We start from the raw sequence: 21609 nt of genomic DNA, 5'->3' as shown, positions 1-21609 counted from the left end.
TAACGCAAAAAATAAAAACCGCAGAGGTGATCAAATACCATCAAAAGAAATCTCTATTTGTGGGGAAAAGGGACATATGTTTTATTTGGGTACGGTGTCACATGTCTGCACAATTGTCAGTTAAAGCAACGCAGTGCCGTTTCGCAAAAAATTACCTGGTTCTTAAGGGGGTAAAATCTTTTGGGGCTGAAGTGGTTAACAGCAAGCCTGTAAAATGTGAAATGTACATTACAAATAGAAAGAGATTTTTTTTCATAATCTCATTTGTGAAAAAAAAAAAAACTTCTGTTTATCTAGCAATCTATTATAAATAGGATGTAGGTACCTAGTTTTCATAAATCAGAGAACTGACAGTTTTCCATTACTATAAAGTGCATTCAGTTTAATTAAATAATGGTCGCAGCAGTAAGAATGTATTATAATAAAATGTATACTTTACCAGACAGTTATAATATTATGGACCAACATTTTATTCCTATTGTTTACTATATATTTTTTTGAGAATCAAAATCTAACAGCACGGCATACCTTCTTTTGGATGCTTAAGGTTGCAAGAAAATAATTACTCTGTTTAAATAGATGCCAGCAAGCTTAGAATTTTTCCCCAGAGCCTAATTAAAGAATTAGTATCGGTTGTATGTATTTAAAATGTTTTCACTGTTTTGTCTATTTACATGTGAAAGGCATTTAATTAAAGAGAAACTGTAATGGTTTTGAGACACTTTTATTTTAACCTTTTTCTAAAAAAATAAAATAAAATTTTAAATTTTATTAAAACATTTTTTATACTTGCTGGTATCTGCTCTTTTTTTTTTTCTGTTTTTATAAATTTTCACAGTGCCCCTTTGACACATGATTCACTAAGCATTTTGGGTGTACTTTGAAAAAAGCGCACAGCAGGAAGACGTCATATCTCTGACGAAACGCGTCAAGTTGGTACGCACGTTGCCTCGTTCTGAGTAGTCTGCTGAACCGCACGCCGAGTTGCCGCTTCCGGGTAAGACGTACCTCGCGGTTGTTTACACAGCAGCGTCCTGTAACACCAGCCGCGAAGCTGAACAGGCACTCAGTTGTGGCTGGAGCGAGGACTCAGCCAAAAAAGTTTTTGCAACGGTTTGCAATATTTTGTATTTTTTTGTTTGCCGTGACATTTATCGTTTGATGTTTTGGAGTGAACAGTTTTAAACCACTGCAGTGTTTTATGGAAGCTTTATTTGGAAGTTTTTATTGCATGGATGTTCGTGTGAAGTTTGCAAATAAAGGTGTTTAACCTTCTCTACACAATGAGGAGCTTCTTTTTTCTTTTATCCTGAGCCTACACCAGCACGTCAAGGATTCCACTCACCCACCAAAGTTGGAGCGGTGTACAAGCGCAGTTTGATTCCTATTGGCGTACGCCATAGGAATCCACGCCATCTGGTAAGTGAGCTACCTTACCAACTATCACTTTGCGGTGGAGCGGAGGGCTGTAGACATCACTAAACCAGCATCAATTGCACCATAAGACTTTACAGCACTTTTGCACTTTTTTCTCTTTTCTTTTTTTTATATATAAGCAGTATCACGGACTTTTGTTGAAGCAATTCACCATCACTTTGGTTTACTGCACATGGTATATAGCACGTTTTTAATTAGCAATTTTTATGGACTCTTATTGAATTTATTTCACATTATTTGTCTATTCTCATTGTCAATATCGCATCGTACTGGCAATATTTATGCACATTTATATGCACATGTTTTATATGTGAGTTAACGCAGCATTTAAATCACTAAAGCACTTTATTTTAGCTCTCACAATCCAATCAGGGTTAGCGCAGTATCTTTTACACATTACATGCTCAGTCAACTATATTCACCTCAGATATCCCAGAGGTAGGACCACTCTTCTAAGTCAAAGGCCTTTTCGGCGTCCAAAAGGAGGCCACTACCCCGGGGCTGTGTTCATCAGCATGTGCCATATGTGTGAGTAGCCTACAGATATTGACGTCTGTTCCCCTACCCGGCATGATCCGTATGTACTAAAGCTGTAATGACCATATTAAGGTGCAGGGCCAAGACCTTCGCCAAAATTTTGGTCTCTACATTAAGTAGCAAAATAGGTCTATAAGAGGAACAAAGATCTGGGTCCCTGCCAGGCTTAGGAAGGACAGCTATTACAGCTTCTCTCATTGATAAAGGCAAGGTGCCTAAATCCTGTGATTGATCCAACATCTTATGGAAGAAGGAGAGTAGGGTGTCTGCATATACCTTAAAGAATTCCACCGGAAACCCATTTGAGCCTGGGCATTTTTCTGACTGTAATGTTTTTACAGCACATTGGATTTCTTTTAAAGTTATAGGACCATCCAGCTTGTCTCTATAGAAGGTAGTTAGGCAGGGAAGGTCTATATACAACGCCGCCTCTTGCTCAGTGCATACTGACTATATAGTAAGTGACAAAACACTCATTTATACAACTTGTATCTGTCAGTAGCACTCCACCAGAGCCAGAAATAAGAGGGATAGAGACCGGGGCCGATTGTTCCCTAGCCAACAAAGCCAGGAGGGGTCCTATCTTCTCCCCCTGTTCGAAAATGTGTGGTGGAGAAGATGCACATCAGTGGCCTCAGATGAGTGCAGATTAGACAGCCCTCTGTCAAGGCCGTCTGCAGGGCCTGGTACATCTGCAAGTCCTTCGTCAGCATGTAGGCATTCTCCAAAGCGGATGCTTTCAGTTCTGTTGCCATCAGATCTGTACTCATTTCTATTTTTACCCTCCTTATGATAGTCTGAAAGCTGCCCCAAGAGAAAGCCATGAAGGTATCCCAAGACACAGGGAGAGCAATAGAACCATCCAACTTACTCCAAAACTGTAAAAGGTCACTATAGTAAGGCACATCCACCCTCGGACTGGTCATCTAGAATTGTGATAACCTTAAGACCCTACGCCGGAGGCACAGAAACACTTAAGCATAACAATATGGGGGCCTGATCAGAAACACCCCTGGGGAGAATGATAGTTTCACAGACTCTGGACAGGTAAGTCTATACTGTACGTGAAAATGTTTTATATGAGGCAGAGTGACAGGTATAAGCTCTCACTCCAGGATTCCTCCCCCGCCAGACATCAGTAAGATGGAAGGTGTCCGCCCAATCCAGTAAATCAGAATACTGTACCGTAGTGGACATTTTATCCCATCCAGGGTCCCTATGGTCAAGAGACCATTTTAAAGTCTCTCATGATTAAAACATTATTAGTAGGAAAGGAGGACAGTATACAATTGTCAGATCGGTGCCGCGGGGGGGGGGGGGTAAAGCCCACCAATACCTCCTCCAGACTATGTAGGAGTGCATGAATGATTATATACACGCCATCCAAGTTCAGCACCGAATCCAACAGTTTAAACGGAAGAGATTTGTGGACCAGAATGCTTACGCCTCTGGACAAATTAGCGTGAGTAGAGTGGTAGTGGTAACCCACCCACGGCTTTTTAAGACTAAGTATCCTCCCACCCACCAGATGAGTCTCCTGCAGGTCACAGATATCCGGGTAGTATTTGCGTACAAATTGGAAAAACAGGGATCTCTTAATCCTCAATTTCATCCCCCGCACATTGTAAGAAATATTTTACAAGTAGCCATGGCATGGGTGAGTAAAAATAAATATATACTTTGAAATGGAAAAAACAGGGAGTGACGGGACTCGAATGACCAGCAAAATATTTACCTCAAAAGAAGGAGTAAACTCAGTCAGGGTGCACAGAAATAGACCAGGAAACATACAATGTACCATGTACCACATCAGCCAAACGGGCAACATATAAAACCCCAACCCCTCCCCCATCCCACTAACCTTGATCGACAACGGGGGGGGGGGGGGGCAATGTGAGCAAGATTCAGGACTAACCAGTGTGAACACCAGTAGTGTAGCAATGAGTCTGTATAGTCTGTCCAGAACATCCGGAAATCATTGTGGGTATGATTACCCAGCCAGAGGTTGGGGGCACAAACATAAAACATAGTTACCAACAAACCAGTTCAACAGAGGAGGCCACAAATATTAAGGCATATGGACCCAAGGTTGATTAGTGCAACTTTGTAAATAAGAGATAAGAGTGACTGAGGCACCAATAATCTCAAGTAAGGACAACTTAAGAGTGGATCAGTCCATTGGTAGGATCGCAGCAAGAATGGGGTACACATTCCAGTATAGGAGAGCAGCTTGCCCAGCTCAAAGGGTATCCGCATTAAAGGAGGTCCTGTCATGATTGTAAGGTAATTCAAGAGTCAAGTCAGCAGGAGGAAGGATCCTGTTGAGGAGCATGGGCTTAAGGCTCATCAAGGGATAAGGTGTATAAGCCCCTCAGATCATCTCAGGAGAAATAAAGCACGAAAAAGGGCACTCAGAGCAATACATAACAGTGCAGAAACAGCTCACCTCCTGCGGATCATGTCTAGACAAGCCGAAGCATCTTCCGGTAAAGTAAAGAATCTGACTGATTCTCCATCCTTCACTCTTAATCAGGCAGGATTGGTACACAACTGGGCCCTCACTTAATCAACCGATTTCCTCTGGTGTTGGGTTGAGTAGTCTGGGAACAGTAGAATTTTAGCATTTTCATAGCAGAGCTACCTTTGAGCACGTGCCTCTCTCAGGATCAGGTTGAAGTCCCTAAAGTGTACCAGCTTGCAGCTTGAAACAAAAGGTCCTCAGGGAGGCTCCCAGGGAGCCCGGGGCAGATGGTATGCTGTGTGCCCGTTCATCGGAGAAGAACCTGGCATTCGGTAGCAATTGTTGCAGAAGTTGTTCCATAAAGGTGGTGGGACGGGCCCCCTCCACCCCCTCAGCCAGGCGTAGGGTCTGCAAGTTATTTAGTATGTTATGGTTGTCCACATCCTCAGCCCGAGCTTCTAGCACCTTAACTTTATTTATAGAGTATGGAGGTCTCCTGTGTGATCCCCAACATGTCCTCCATAGACAACACTCTCTGTTCCACCTCTGTGACCTGCTCCCCAAAGGAGTCCAAGTTCTTCAGGCTAAAACCAATACTGGTCTGGAGATGATCTATCTTGTCCATCAGAGTAGTTTGGCAGGTTGTATTCGCTTGCATGACCGTAGTGAGCTCAGTCAAGGCCAAGATGGCGCCAGATGCGGGGCCCTTTTCCTCACTGAGTGGTCGACAGATCTCCCTGTGCGGCATGTAGGAGGTTGGCTTTTACCTCTGGTTATGCCCCACGATTGGCGTGGGGGTAGGGGTGCTGTTGCCAGCACTTGGGGAGCCTACCATACCCAATGTGTGTGTGATAGATGATTTAGACCAGTAGTGCTCAGCTACTGTCCATCTTGGATATGCCCCAATAAATGTTATTCACTTTACCTGTCAGAGGTCATAATGTTATAGCTGTTCGCTGTTTATCAAAAAACCCTATACGTTTTCCCTGCTACTGTCTGTGAACTAAAAAAGAATGACTCCCTAAGTATTGTATCACGGCTGATTTGGCTGTGGTTCTCTTGGAACCCTGGAACCTTGAATTCTCTTGGAAGGCAAAACTCCTCACCCAAATTGGTACTTGACATTAATCTACAGCTAAGATTGTTCCCATCAAATAAAACCAATAACAAAGAGATGGCCCCTGCCCCCATCTATACCTGGCCTTCACAGCAAGGAACACATGGGAGGGCAAACGCATGAAAGACAAAACCAGAGAAAATTCCTAGCTCAACTCACCAACCAGTCTGCTTACCAGCCAAATTTACCTGTCTAACAGTATGCGTTAAAAACAGGGGCTTAGTTAGCATATATTTGCCAACGCATGTGTAAGCTGCAAAGCCCCTTTAAAGGCACCCTTTATTACTTGCAGTCTAAACCCTTCTAAATTTAAGAGAGTCTCCACAGTGGTTGCACATGAATTCTAATGGATAGATAAGGGACAGGTGGGCCTGGAAGTAGCGTGGTCCTCCCTAAAGGCCCAGGAGTACCCTGGACACCCAGCACATAGCACAATGGCAGCAAAGGTGTCCAGTGTGTCCCCTCACCAATATTCACACCAGTAACAAAGACACAGCCCCTGCCCCCATCTATAACTGGCCTTCATAGCAAAGAGCACATGGAGGGGGAAACGCATGAAAGACAAAACCAGAGAAAATTCCCAGCTCAACTCTCCAACCAGTCTGCTAATTAACCAAATTAACCTGTCCAACAGTATGAATTTAAAACCCCTGTTTTTAACAAATACTGTTGGACAGGTTAATTCGGTTGGTAAGCAGACCTGTTGGTGAGTTGAGCTGGGAATTTTCTCCGGTTTTGTATTAAATAAAACAAATGACATAGCAAACATATCATATTATGATTATGATCACCATGTTTGTCATGAGCCACTCCACAAGCCAAAATGCTGGAGAGGAGACAGTTCACAGAATGGAAGACATATTGGAATGCATGTGGACACTGTCTGATTATATATGTCAATTTCACATGCATGCAACATTCAAAACTTTAAAAATGCTACGATAAAAAAAATGTAAACTTGGAACTAGCACTCTGTACCACTCTCTGGGGTTTCACCAGGAAGTGTTGACAAGAAACACTTTTTTTTCCCTTGCTGAGACGGAAGTCATTCCACCGCAGATGGAGTGAGAATAAGCCATGCAAAACGGAAGACTTAAAAATGCAAATAATGCACTAAATCTGATATTAATAAAAATGTATAAAAACAAAAATCAGCTTTTTAGAGAGAAAATCTACTATGGTTTAAACGTCTGGGATTGTAATCTTATTACCCTTAAATATGCAATATAAAACATATAAGGAAGGAAATAAACAATATTGAATAAAATCAAATAAACACAGCAAAGTTATATTTACCACAATTAAGATGGCTGCTAGCTTCAAATGGTCATTACCAGAGTCCTAAGATGGACGCCTTCCCAAGATGGTGGTAAGTGGGGGAGGAGTTTCGTTTGGCTTCCCTCAAAGTTTCAGATGAATGATGGAGCAAGATGGAGTATGTCTGGATGAGTATATCGAGGGATATAGTAGTGTGTGTGATGTATGTGTATTGTATGTTGGGCAATGTAATGTCCTGTCTCACATCTGGGTTCTTCTTTTATGTGGTATGAACAAAGGGCTATTAAAATTACCATAAGTTATACCCAGAGGGATCAAACATTATCCCCATTGGTTGGGATATTCTATACCTTAACTGGTGAGGTCATAGTCACACCTCTTTAATAATTAACCCAATGTTTTGTATAATAAAGTTAAATGATGATTTCTCTATGTTCAAGACTAACTATAAAACACAACATAAAACTTTGTCCATACTCTCAGTACATACATAAATGTCCATCTAATCTCCATCATTTACCCTGGCAAGTAATGCCATTTCAATAATTATATTTTTAATACAATATATATTTTTATATTGGAAATATCTGAATTATCCCAAGACTGCATTTATTAGTGTGTCCAAAGGGAGCAGTATTGTACCGTTCATTAGATTTGGTGTTTAGGAACAATTATAACATATTCTTATCTGAGGACCTTTGACCTGTTGCTAGTGAAAGTCCATTAATTATTTGAATTCTGCCATTATTGTCAGACATATTGTCTGGCCTGTAGAATTTATATCACTTAGCCTAGTCCAAAGCAATTCTTATATAAACACTCCTACCACATGCCTTAAAATGAAGTAATTAGTATTCACTCTGAAGTCTAAGTAAAATTTGTTATTTAGCAAGAATATAAACCCAACATATGATATAACATTCCGAAATATATATGTATATGCCTTACATAATATAATGACATAATTATGGCTAATATCTTCTCACACATAATAATGTATCTTAAAAATATATATTCTAAATGAACCTATTGTTCATCTTTAGAATACAGACAATTAAGGAGATATCACCCCCTTAACATCTGGTATAGCGTCGGGCTGACTGAGTCTTATCTAAAAGAACGTCAGTTTTCCACTTATTTATGACAAAAGAAAATAGAAATATCTGCTGAAATTATAAGACCCTATTGTAAGAGAAATTTTGTTTAACAAGTACATATGAACTCTCATTCACCTTTAAACAAGATGGACACTGCACTGTTCAGCATCTTATATGCATAAGATGGAATATACATGGCTTTTTAAATCCATTTTTATTCTATTAGTTAATCACCCCCAATAATCCCGACAGCGCTAACAGTTTGCGCATTACAGTACAGTTACAATACAGTTCAATACAGGAGGAATCAGAGGGCCCTGCTCATTAGGGCTTTCAATCTAAAAGGGAGGGTCAAGTGATACAAAAGGTAGTAAATGTGGGGGATGAGCTGATGGAGAAAAAAACGGTACAGTTGCTAGGTGGAGGCAGGATAGGGTTCTCTAAAGAGAAAAGTTTTCAGGGATCGCATAATTGTGGATAGTGTTAGAGATAGTCGGACAGATTGGGGTAGGGAATTCCAAAGGATGGGAGAGGCTTGGGAGAAGTCCTGGAGGTGAGCATGGGAGAAGATGACAAGGGAATTAGAGAGCAGGAGGTTTTAGAAGGAAGGAACAGAATGATTTGGTTGGTATTTTGAGCCTAGGTTAGTGATATGGCTGGGGGCCAAGTTGTGGATGGCGTTATAAGTTATTGTTAGTATTTTGAATTGAATTTGTTGGGTGAGTGGCAGCCAGTGGAGGGATTGGCAGAGAGGTGTAGCAGACACTGAGCGGTTTGTAAGGCGAATGAGTCTGGCAGAAGCATTCATGATGGACTGAAAAAGGGATAGCCTATTTAAAGGTAAGCCAATAAGGAGAGAGCTGCAGTAGTCGAGGCGAGAGATGAAGAGGGAGTGAATTAGGAGCATTGTGGTGTCATTGCTTAGGAAGGAAAGTATTTTGGAGATGTTACGGAGGTTGAGGTGTCAAGCTTTGGAAAGTGATTGGATATGGGCTGAAAGAAGAGTTCAGAGTCTAGGATAACACCTAGCACCCTGGCATGTGGGGATCGGTTGATGGATGTGCCATTGATCTTGGTAGAGAAGTCAGGGGAAGGGGCACGGGGAGGAGGAAATATTATGAGCTCAGTTTTGGACACATTGAGTTTAACCACTTCCCGCCCGCCCTATAGGCAATTGACGGCGGGAATGTGGTTGTATTATCCTGACCGGACGTCATATGACGGCGGCAGAATAATACAGCTCTGGGCGCCCCCCGGGGGCGCGCAGAGCGACGATCGGTGATGCGAGATGTCAGCCTGACACCCTGCATCTCCGATCTCGGTAAAGAGACTACTGACGTACCTCTTTACCATGTGATCAGCCGTGTCCAATCACGGCTGGTCACATAGTAAATAGGAACAGCCGTTGATCGGCTTTCCTTAGTTCGTTCCTGACAGGCACGAGTAAAGGAGCGCCGATCGGCGGCTCCCCTGACAAGGGGGGGGGGGTCGGCACTGGTAATCAGATCATTGATTACCAGTGCAGACCCCCGGGGGGGTGCCACTAGAACCACCAGGGATGCCCACTATGACCCCAGGGATGCCCACTATGGCCACCAGGGATGGCAATCAGGGCTCAGGAAGCCCCCCATAACCCTCCCCATCAGTGCTGCCCACCAGTGCCCTCCCTATCAGTGCTGCCCACAAGTGCCCATCATTGCCATTTTTCAGTGTCGCCCACCAGTGCCCATTATTGCCCACCAGTGCCGCCTATCAGTTCCCATTAGTGCCCATCAGTGCCGCCCGTCAGTGCCGCCTATCAGTGCCCATCAATGCCGCCTATCAGTGCCCATCAATGCTGCCTATCAGTGCCTAGCAGTGCCGCCTATCAGTGCCCACCAATGCTGCGTATATCTGTGCTACCTATCAGTGCCACCTATCAGTGCCGCATATCAGTGCCACCTATCAGTGCCACCCCATCAGTGCCTCCTCATCAGTGCCTGTCAGTGCAGTCTCATCAGTGCTCATCAGTGCAGGAAAAAACTTATTTATTTACAAAATTGTATAAAACTTTTTTTTTTTTTTTTCAAACTTTCCAGTCTTTTTTTATTTGTTTAGCAAAAAGGAAAAAACCCAGAGGTGATCAAAATAAAGCTCTATTTGTGGGGGGAAAATTACATAAATTTGGTGTAGGTACAGTGTTGCATGACCGCGCAATTGTCATTCAAAATGCAACAGCGCTAAAAGGGGAATATTGGCCTGGGCAGGAAGGGAGGAAAGTGCCCTGTATTAAAGTGGTTAAGGAAGTGGTGTGACATATTGCTAAAAATTTGTAATAACTCCTGTGAGTAATTCAAAAGGTGTGCTGTGCTTAACGCCTGGTAGAACTGGGCATCCAAATATGTCTTAGGCAGAGCTTGGTCCATCCATATGAGTTGCAATGTAAACAGTATTCCACCATGGGACTATGATGTTCTAATATACTGTGAAATCAACTCAAATTAACAACTCTCATACTTAATGGATACATCTTATGTTGTTATAAGTCAAATAAGGTTGTTGCACACAGTTACAGGTACACAGTTACAGAATCGCATTGTGTTTTTTCAATTTCATAACTTCATTGGAATTACCCTTCAAAGGCTCTGTCATTGGAGATAAAACAGGATAAATGCTTCCACCAATGTGCGCTATAGTTTCAGCAGTTCATGAGAGAGACGGCAGGCATGCTTAACAAACTCATAATGTAAGACAGCTTCGCCCGGCGCCATGACGTAATCACGTATCCCGGAAGTAATGACGGATCGGCATCAGAGTGTCCCTGCGATCAGGAAGTACGGACTTTCACCGATTACTGCCTGTATACCGCAACCGCTCAAGCCATCCTGATCAAAACACCGGAGTGATTGTCTATGATGCTTTTTACACTATTATCTTTGTGAGTACCTTTCCTTTGGTTCTTTTAATAAATCTCAAGATTCTGCACTTAGAGTGGCGCCTGTGTTTTCCTTCCAGTTGGCTCCAAGCATCTTCTACTTGTCACAAGAGCTGCCTACGGAGTGCCTTTTTGGATTTTTTGTTCTTATCGACCTTTTTATATGGACTTATGAACTGTCCTTTTGTTTGACATCTATTCATTTGTTTTCATAGTGATACTCGTGAAGTCCCTAGTATTACTTTCTCTTCCCCATTGTGCGCCAGTTGTTATTTAATAATGTAAGACAGCACCTGCTAAGAAGTGTCTCATTAATCTATAATATATATATATATATATATATATATATATATATGGCAAAGTGCACTTGAAAATACCATAAGTCGAGCAGAGTTCTAACTCTAAAGCTGTAAAAAGGAAAATCCCAACTGTCACTGTCAATACAACTTGTGCCATCAGTGCTGGTTAAACAAGATGGCCCCCGGCAAATGTAGCCCACAACAGCCTAGTTTAAATGCTCATAATCACGTAGCTGATTCACCAATCACTATCTGCTACATTTTCACCAGCTCTGGTGTGCTGGCTTCCAATATATTTGTATATACTGTATTTATTGTGATATGGTGGAGTCTAACTCAGTGCTTCATGGCCTACTTTTATTTACACAAAAATAAATCATCAGAGCTATCTGTCAGGGTGCCGCAGCTCTCTACAGGTTTGAATACTGAGCCTGATTCTGACAGTGAGGCTTCCCCATCACTCACATCTGTCATACTCAGCATCATGTAGGCCTTTTCACTAGTGTACCTCTATTTGGACATTTTGGTCAATAAATTTATTGGTACCTAGTGTGACTCACAGGTAAAAAAGCACCTGGTTGTCAAGGACTCTTTGAACCGCTACCAACTGCTAGTGCTAGCAGAGATCAGGCCTGACTCTGCTAATGCTGTGGTTTAGTGTGCTGTGTTTTGGAAGTGACAGTATTCTTCTGATACTGCACTTCTTGGGGGCTGGATGGAGGGGCTAAAGGCAGGTGCTGGCAGGTGTCGGGGCTGATCCTGCAACGCTGCTTTTTGGGAAAACTATACTAAACTATTGGGGACGCTACTATAGTTCTGATCTGATCAAAGATATTGATCCATTGAGACACTATACTAGTAATGGAGGTGTTTAGTGTGTGTCACTGGCACTCAAAGGGTTAAAATGTATTACTAAATATACGGTGGGCAATCTGACGCTGTCCTGGATTGACGCTAACTAACGTTAACGCTAACTGATGTCACCTGTGACACTAATAGAGTGATCAGAAAAAAGATCTGTACCACATAATAGTGACACTGTGACAGGGCAATGAAGGGGTTAACTAGGGGTGATCAGGGGGTTAAATATTTATTAGGGGATATATGGCGGGTACCCTAAACCTATCTGGGACTGACATTAACTACCACTAACTGTTCACATTAACTGAAGTCACAAGTTACACTAATATAGTGATCAGTAAATTGTCTGTATACTGTATATTGTGACAGGGAGTGAAAGGGTTAACTGGGGGTGATCAGGGGATGACAAATGTGCCTATGTGTACTGGTGTCAGTGTAGTGCTTGTGTATTCACTGTCTGATGTTCTCTTCTCTCACGATGGAACAGAAAAGGACTCCAGGAGAGAAGATTGCATAATTTCCTGTGCCTGTGTTTACATTACACAGGCACAGGACGTTCTGCAATTGGTCAGAACCGATCACCAGGTCCAGGCCAAAAATGGACCTGATGACTGATCGGTTCTAAACCGAATCAGCACATCGCGGGGACGGCGGGCATGCGCATGTACCTAGCCCTGCATGCGACTGACGTACAGTTACGTCAGTTCGCGCAGCCGAGCAACCTTGCCGAAGTAAAACTACGGTGGATCTTCGGCAACTGGTTAAACCAAGCATTGGTACTTTTGGCAGTGTGGGCAGGTGCCAAGTCCTGCTAGAAAATGAAATCAGCATCTCCAGAATGCTGGTCAGCAGAAGGAAGCCTGAAGTGCTCTAGCATTTCCCGGTAGAGGGCTGTGCTGACTTTGGACTTGATTAAACACAGTGGCACATCACCAGCAGGTGACATGGCTCCCCAAGTCATCACTGACTGTGAAAACTTCACACTGGACCTCATGCAACTTGGATTCTGTGCCTCTCCACTATTACTCCAGACTCTAGGACCTTGATTTCCAAATGAAATGCAAAATTTACTTTCAACCTAAAGAAGGACTTTGGACCACTGAGCAACAGTCCAGTCCTTTTTCTCCTTAGCCCAGGTAAGACGCTTTTGATGTTGTCTCTGATTCAGGAGTGCCTTGACACAAGGAATGCGACAGTTGTAGCCCATGTCCTGGATACGTCTGTGTGTGGTGGCTCTTGAAGCACTCACACCAGCCGTAGTCCACTCCTTGTGAATCTCCCCCAAATTCTTGAATGGCCTTTGCTTCATAATCCTCTCAAGGCTGTGTATATCCCTGTCGCTTGTGCACCTTTTTCTACCACACTTTTTCCTTCCACTCAACTTTCCAATAATATGCTTGGATACAGCACTCTATGAACAGCCAGCTTCTTTGGCAATGGCCATTTGTGACTTATTTGTGGAGGGTGTCAATGACTGTCTTCTGGACAACTGTCAAGTCAGCAGTTTTCCCCATGATCGTGTAACCCACTAAACCAGACTGATAGATCATTTAAAGGCTCAGGAAACCTTTACAGGTGTTTTAATGATATTTGATGATATTCAAATTTTTTGACATGCACATATATATATATATATATATATATATATATATATATATATATATATATATACACATACATTATCTCACAAAAGTGAGTACACCCCACACATTTTTTTAGACAGTAGACATTAATGGCTGTGTGTTGAGTTATTTTGAGGGGATAGCAAATTGACACTGTTATACATTGTAGCAAAGTGACATTTCTTTAGTGTTGTCACATAAAAAAAAAATATAATGCAATATTTACAAAAAGAGGGGTATACCCACCTTTGTGAGATACTGTGAAAAAAAAAAAATATATATATATATATATATATATATTTATATAACATTTTTAACTGCAAAAAGGGGTAAAGTTACAAAATATATATTAACCCCATTAGATTTTTTTATTTTGGTTAAAGTAGCTAATGTTTTTTCCCACTTTTGTCTTGAGGAGATATACTTTTACTTCTTTTGGACACGGCAGAATATGAGAGGAATGTTTTTGCCACTCTGTTTCTTTAACCTCTCCCCACTCCATCCAAAAGAAAAGGTTTTGACGTTAGATATACTTTACCCATATCCCAATTTAAAAAAATGAATGTCATAGTAGACCATCAGTGAAGCATTATGAAAGTTTTAATGTCTTACACTAAATATTAATGACTTCATTTAAAATATTTTGAAATCAGAATGTGAAAAAATTGCTGAGATTGTACACGTCTGAACAAAAATGTTTTAATATCATGATTTCTCAAGCCATATATGATAGGGTTAGCCAAAGGGGTAAAAACAGCGTAAGTAAGACCAACAGCCCTATCATAATCTACAGAGTCACTTTTTGTAATACGCAAGTACATAAAGCCAATGCTGCCAAAGAATAGACTGACAACGATGAGATGGGCCCCACAAGTTGAAAACGTCTTCTGACGCCCGACTTTGGACTTGATCTTCACTATAACAAGTATTACTCTGATGTAAGATAGTAGAACAAAGGCAAAACTTAAAAGGATGATGAAAGCGCTGACCACAAACTCAACCAGTATGTACATCTTTGTATCAGTACATGCTAATGAGATCAACGGAGGGAAGTCACAGAACACATTTTCTATATGATTCGGACCACAAAAGGGTAGTAGAGATATTAAGATAGCTTCAAGCACAGGGCTGATAAATCCACCAATAACACAAGCAACAACTAAGCTGAGATAAAGCCTAGTCGACATAATAGATGAGTACTGTAGCGGTTTACAGATGGCCAAATACCGATCATAGGCCATTATAGTAAGAACGTAGCATTCTGCAGCTCCAAAAGCATGTAGGAAGTACGCTTGTAGTAGACACCCAGTGAAAGAAATCTTCTTCTCTTTATCTAGTAAGTCGGCCAGCATTTTTGGAATTGTGACTGCTGTATAGCAAATCTCAAGACATGATAAAGCCCCAATGAAAACAAACATGGGATAATGTAGGCTGGGCACGTTCTGAATGACTAAAATAATTAAGGTATTGCCACTGATGATGAACAGATAGATGATCAGAAGTACCACAAAGAGTAAAATGTGAGAATGTTCGAGACTTGGGAACCCAGATAGTATAATTTCTTTAACTTTGCTATGGTTGTCAGGTTTCTCCATAACTTGTATACGTTGTACCTGTAATACAGAAGTGTTTAAATAAGAATGAAGAGAATGGAACGGGCACAGATATAAAAAGATGGAAAGGCAAATGAAAAGGGAAAGGAAATTGTGAAAGAGATAAAAAAAATGGAAAATCTGAGGGAAAGGATAAGTTGCACAGGTACACTGTACATGTAGAGGAAATAGCAAAAGGAAAGAGAAAGGAAGGAAAAAGACAAAGAGACAACTAAAGGGGAACAGAGACAAAATTAATGGGCTGCCCCCAGCCCCCTTTCTGTCCAATACACAATGTCAGACATCAAAGTAGTATCTGCAATCAGTGCAGCTGCTCGGTGTTATATAGCTATTTTCTCCCTGTTATAACTTGTGATCGCAGCACAGTTTTCCTTTATCTACCTCTTAGATGTTATGTGACCAAATGCAGAGATTTGCAATGGAGGGGAATGCTGGAAGAATGTGCTCATTTGTTAACGTTTAATTTTTTAAGTGTGTACGACTGTAAGTTGCCCTCTTCCCATGGAGGGATGTTAGGTGAAATGTCTAAGAAAAGGAACACCAAAAGGATGAATCATTGAGGTGTGTAGATATAAATTACTGTCTTTTATAATAGATTGATTTCCAGTGTCTTTCAGGTGTAAAAGAACCCCCCTTCTCAAGAGCTAGAATGTAAAGTAGACTAAAATAAATGCTGTGCACCTAATTGCCTTGCCATCTCACTGTTGAGATTTTAAAAAACCAACAGCCATGAGACATTGGCAACAGCAGCTAAATTGTACACTGTTCAATTACTCTTCTGTGCCTCCAACCCCTGAAGAAGGGGGATTATGTTACCCTGAAATGCATTTGGCAAACAACTTAGATGATTATTTGCACCTAACAGCCTCATGAATTTATCCATTTTGGCACTGACTTGATACAGTTCATTTTATTTAAGTTGTTTAAAATATTTCATTATTCAGAAGTATAGGAATTTCTGAATTTTTATTTATGGGCCCAACTGTACCTGTTTTACACCTTATGCCAGGGTTTCTCAACCAGGGTTCCATGGAACCCTAAGGTTCCTCCAGAGGTTGCTAGGGGTTCCTTGAGCAATGAGCAATTTCTGCCACTCAGATAAGTTGTCAGTTAAACCATTGATCTTATTGCCACCTGTAAGAGGGTAATTCTTCACAATAACAACAAGGAAAAGAAGCATTCTTCCCACTGACCATCACACTAATGTTTCATGAGTTTTAGATATAATAATTTTTAGCAGGAGTTCAGAAAGTTATGCTAAGGGTTCTTCTGTGTTGAAAAGGTTGAGAAAGGCTGCCCTATACAGATGAATAGTCATCATTGAGTAAGAAGTAAGTCATGAGTGAGTAGGTCATGATCAGATAAGGATTAGCAAATCACGTATAATCCATACCTTCTTTCGCTTAACAGCAGGTAAGGTAGCCTTCTATTGTTATGCAGAAGAAAATGGAGATTTAAAGAGTAGCTTTACTATTGATCCTTCTCACAAATACTATATTCTCCCTCAGCTCCGAAGATCATGTTTTAAATTCCATGGTGTTATAGCTCTACAGAACCAAAGGCTATCATGCCCTTAAGTCTTTTCTCTAAGTGTATTATGTAGAGCCCATCTAAAGAAACAGATAACCAACTGCTCGAAAAAAGAAAGCTTTTGTATAAGTTTAGCTGAGATCTGTCCCCAGCCCCATCCCTTGTAAATCCAGGCAGCCAGTCAAGAAAAATGAAGTGAGACTTCAGACAGCCTTAAAATAAGTAATATTTACCCTGGCCTGGACAATTTCCTGATTGAATTAAGAAGATACTCTAAATGTAAACTCTTGAATTTGAGTCATTTAAACATGTTGTGTGAAAAAACGTGTGGCTTTGATTATTGCAAACCTAGAAAGACAAGTAAATGCCTTACTGATCTCATCTAATCATCAACTAATCATCTCTTAATAATTATTAACTTCAATAGTGTGTGTGTGAAATGCTTTGTCAACAATGCTTAAATAGCTTTGATGAATGCTTTGGGAATATATTCTCAAGTGATTTGTACACAGCTGTTGGTATTGTGTGTGTTGTTACAAATAGATAGGTATATATTAGCACAGATTTTGAATTTGTGAAAAAAATAATATTAAAAAAAAAATAAACTGTCTCTCTTAACAAACAATCATAATTTCCAAAGTGGAAGTAAAAAAAAACATTTTTTTAAGCCCAGCAATCCTTACTAACCAATGCGCCTTAACTTTTTTTTTTTTTAATCTGTTTATTGGAAATTAAACATCCAAAAACATAGACAACAAAAAAAACAAACATTCACAAAAAAAAAAAACAAGGAAAAAGGCAGGCATCGATCCGTGGGTATATCAGAAGCAGTAGATGGTTCAGCTAGTCATTTAGACCATACCTTGTCATACTTTCTAGGGCATCTTTTCATATACAGTATGTGCCTTTATACAGCGGTAAGCTATTATTCAACAAAGATTTCAGTAGAAATTGATTGGTAGGAGAACAATCAACTGAAAGAATGTTGGGACTTTGAATGAAGCACTCTGCCACTAGGGAAGAAAATGCTTCCATCCCTATTAGTTGAAAAAAAGGGGGGAAGGGGAGTAAGGAAGGTAATAATGGATACTATGAACAGCTGGCATGTGTTAGAAATGGGTATAACCATAAAAATAAAAAATTATATAATAATATGTAGATAAGTCAGCTGTTACATATGAAACAAATAGGATAAAGGAGGGGGATCATGTGGGACTTTGAATGAGGTGTGCAAAAGATAATACATAAACAGGCAAATCAATAAATGAATAAATATATTTGGGCGGGTCTGGTATAATCCTACAAAAGCAATTTAATAGTATAAATCAACATACATGTATTAAATTATTAAATTCCTTTTGTAGGATTATACCAGATCCGCCCAAATATATTTATTCATTCATTCATTCATATGTAACAGCTGACTTATCTACATATTATTATATATTATATAAATTTTTATTTTTATGGTTATACCCATTTCTAACACATGCCAGCTGTTCATAGTATCCATTATTACCTTCCTTATTCCCCTTTCCCCCTTTTTTTCATCAAAGATTTCTAAAATGTAATAGATGGAGGAGAGGGTTTTTTTCCAATGTAATGTTATTGCTTTTCCAGCATAAAAGAGCAGTAAATCAACCGTGGTATGTTTTCAATCAGGCCTAGCAGACATGTAGACATGGAAGATGGTATGATAGCAGATGATAAATGGTTTATCATTGATAGTACTTCCTCCCAGTATCCGAATGCGCCTCAACTTTAACAATGTTGCTCTGCAGTCAGTACTCCTGATTTATTAGACATTACATTAGACATTACGTCCCAGACCTGATCTGGATAATCTAATAAATCAATGTGGTAGGCTTTTCACTTCACAGAGCTTGGTGAATGAGGTGAAGCTCTACTGACTTCCATCATCCACCAACGTGCAAGCCACAAAATCCTCTTCACAGATTATTGTGGTGCTTGAGACTAATTACAAAGTTTTAACTCACTGGTGCTTAGTCCCCGCCAGGATCTCTAAATATGTCCCCCACTACCCCTCTAATTGCTTTAGAGGATGTGCTGCCCAAGGATCCTTCCTGCACATCTGTTGGACATGCCCAGTAGCACAAACCTTTCGGTTTGGCCTGTTTAGCATGCTCTCTACCTTACAGTATTTAATACAACCTTATCTCCAGATCCATCTATAGCACTATTAAATCTAAAGCCACCAGATCTAACACAACCCCAATTTAAACTTCTTCTGAAGGTCACAACAGCAGCTAAACAAATTATCACCATGCCATGGAAGACCCCTACCCTTTGTGTTCTGGCAAGGAAAAATAAGGTCACACAAGCCATGATTCATGCTAAAATTAAAGCAGTCATCTCTGAGAGTAGCCAAATATGAAGTCCTCTTGTCCCCGTGGGTGGCACACTTCCTCCCAACCAACTTTGACTAATCTCTCTTACTCCCGTGATTGGTATCATCACATTATTGCCTAATAATATGCTCCATTAGGTTTAGTCTAGGGACACCTGAGGTTCCCACAGGGGCGGATCCAGGGAGGGGCAATGGGCCAATTGCCCCCCAAAAAAATAGTAAGCGGGCTGGCGAGTGAGTGGACAGGCAGGGCAGTAGGTGGGCGGACAGGCCAGTGGGTGGGTGGGCGGTCAAGCGAGCAGAGAGATGACGTCATCTCTCACTGCTCGCCCTGCATCACTGCAGTTCCACCCTCACTGTACAATCGCGGACAGCAGAGAGATTACATCATGTCTCACTTCCCGCCCTCACTCTGGGACCGCAGCTGCATCTGGTGGCAGGCGACAGTGGCAAGTGACAATCCACATCATGTGGCAGGGGACATGGCAAGTAACAATCCGTATCTGGTGGCAGGTGACATGACAAGTGACAAGCTGCATCTGGTGGCAGTTGACGTGGCAAGTGACAATCTGCATCTGGTGGCAGGTGATGTGGCAAGTGACAATCCGCATCTGAAGGCAGGTGATGTGGCAAGTGACAGCTGCATCTGAAGGCAGGTGACGTGACAAGTGGCAATTCACATCTGGTGGCAAGTAATGTGGCAAGTGACAAGCTGCAACTGGTGGCAGGCGACAGTGATAAGTGACAAGCTGCATCTGGTGGCAGGCGACGGTGGCCAGTGACAAGCTGTATCTGGTGGCAAGTGACGTGGCAAGTGACAAGCTACATCTGGTGGTGTGGCATCACCTGGAAAGCCTTCTAAAATGGGGAATAATTAGCAAAACAAAATGGTAGATCTGACAATCGCTTTAGTAATGCTGAGACAAGGACAGTCAAGCTGGGCATTTTAGAACCCCCTTCTCTCCCACTATCTCTTTCCTCTCTTTGATCAGAGTTATCTTATCAGGACAGAAAAGTAAAGCTGAGAGGCAGATGCAAGGATAGTGTGATACAGGACATCCTGACAGTATTCCACAGTACCCCAGAGAAGTGGAAAACTGTACCCATAGTCCTGCAGAGAGTGGAGCAATCACACTGGAAATAATACTAAAGTGTATTATTTACAGCAGTAAGGTGAGCGATTTGCACACCTAGAAGTGGTTAAACATTGAAGAGCACCAGCACTCACGTATTAAAGAGGTGTATTAGAGGATACAGGATTTTACTGGGACATTACCACGTGTTTTTTAACACTGAAGCACTGTAAAAAATGGATCTGTCTTAAATCAGAAGATTATATGGACTAATTCATTTTGTAACAATTACACCGTCTAATTGCTATTTTCTTTGAACAGCACTAGCACTTTGATTTATTTATGCACTACTACTTTATAGATTGGCATTTGTGCGCAACACTTCTTGGAAGTTTTGTAGTATTACACAGCGTATCATGGATTAATTTAATGCACTAATAGTTATACACTTTATTCTAACTTCTTTTTTAGTTTTGCAGCATTGCACAGCACCATCATCTATAACTATTACATGCACTTTATATTTAATATTTATTTCATTGCACTGAAGTCACTGTGCACTTTGTTTTCTTATTGGATTATTAAATTAATTTTATATTTATTGATTTATACATACACGGAAGGTTCCTTCTTAAACACTGTGATTGAATTATTTATTTATTCATCTATCAATTTGTGGTTTTGCACACTAACAACAGCACATATATTGTGATTTTATTGCTTATATTTAATATCCTTGAAGCGCAGTATTTCCCCCCCCAACATATATTGTAGCAGAGATGGCTGCAGTTTTTGCATGTCTGTGTGCCTGTGTGGCTGTCTAGAGTCCTCCCCCATCCTTCACAGGTTTGTGTGTCTGTGTAAAAAAGGAAGAGGGAAATGGAGAGATGATTACAGACATTAATGTTTGAGGGTCTATGTAAGTTTATTATTAGGAGAGATATGAAATCAAATTAAGGTGACAGTTCTGTAAAGTGGTACTGTATATGAGAAGGATAGAAACCTTTGTACAAAGTTTTTTTGTATGTTTAACTGAGAAATCATTTGTACAGCCTCCCCAATACATAAAGAGACATGTCTCAGCTGTGACAGACTTGTTCCGTACAATAATTCAGACTTATAGTCCCACTTTGGCGGACTGCCAGCAGCTCCTAACTGACTCTTGAATGCAGAGGAGAGACACTTGTCATGCCCGCGGAGCCCTGTATAAGGAAAGAGGGCTCATTTCATCCGGAGGGAAGAGCATCAAATATGGGACAGAAATACTGGAACTCTTGGAAGCAGTATGGGCCCCCTCTGAAGTTGCAGTGATCCACTGTAGAGGATATCAGAAGGGAGACTCCCAGGTAGCTAGAGGCAACAGGACAGCAGACCGAGTGGCCAGGGATGCAGCATTCCAGCG

General features: G+C 41.0%; 1 protein-coding gene across 1 annotated transcript; it reads right to left on the bottom strand.

Moving 5' to 3' along the window:
- Nucleotides 1–14252: 14252 nt before the first annotated feature.
- LOC309568842 (olfactory receptor 6N2-like) lies at nucleotides 14253–15218 on the bottom strand (the record flags this gene model as incomplete). Its single annotated transcript, XM_082274627.1, has 1 exon — nucleotides 14253–15218. The coding sequence occupies one exon, from the start codon at nucleotides 15216–15218 to the stop codon at nucleotides 14253–14255; it is 966 nt and encodes a 321-aa protein (XP_082130753.1).
- Nucleotides 15219–21609: the final 6391 nt, after the last annotated feature.

Source organism: Pelophylax lessonae (assembly GCF_965119305.1).
Source record: "Pelophylax lessonae genome assembly, chromosome: 12".
Lineage (NCBI taxonomy): Eukaryota > Metazoa > Chordata > Amphibia > Anura > Ranidae > Pelophylax > Pelophylax lessonae.
Note: the sequence above shows the minus strand (reverse complement) of the source record. Positions and strands in the feature narration are given on the sequence as shown.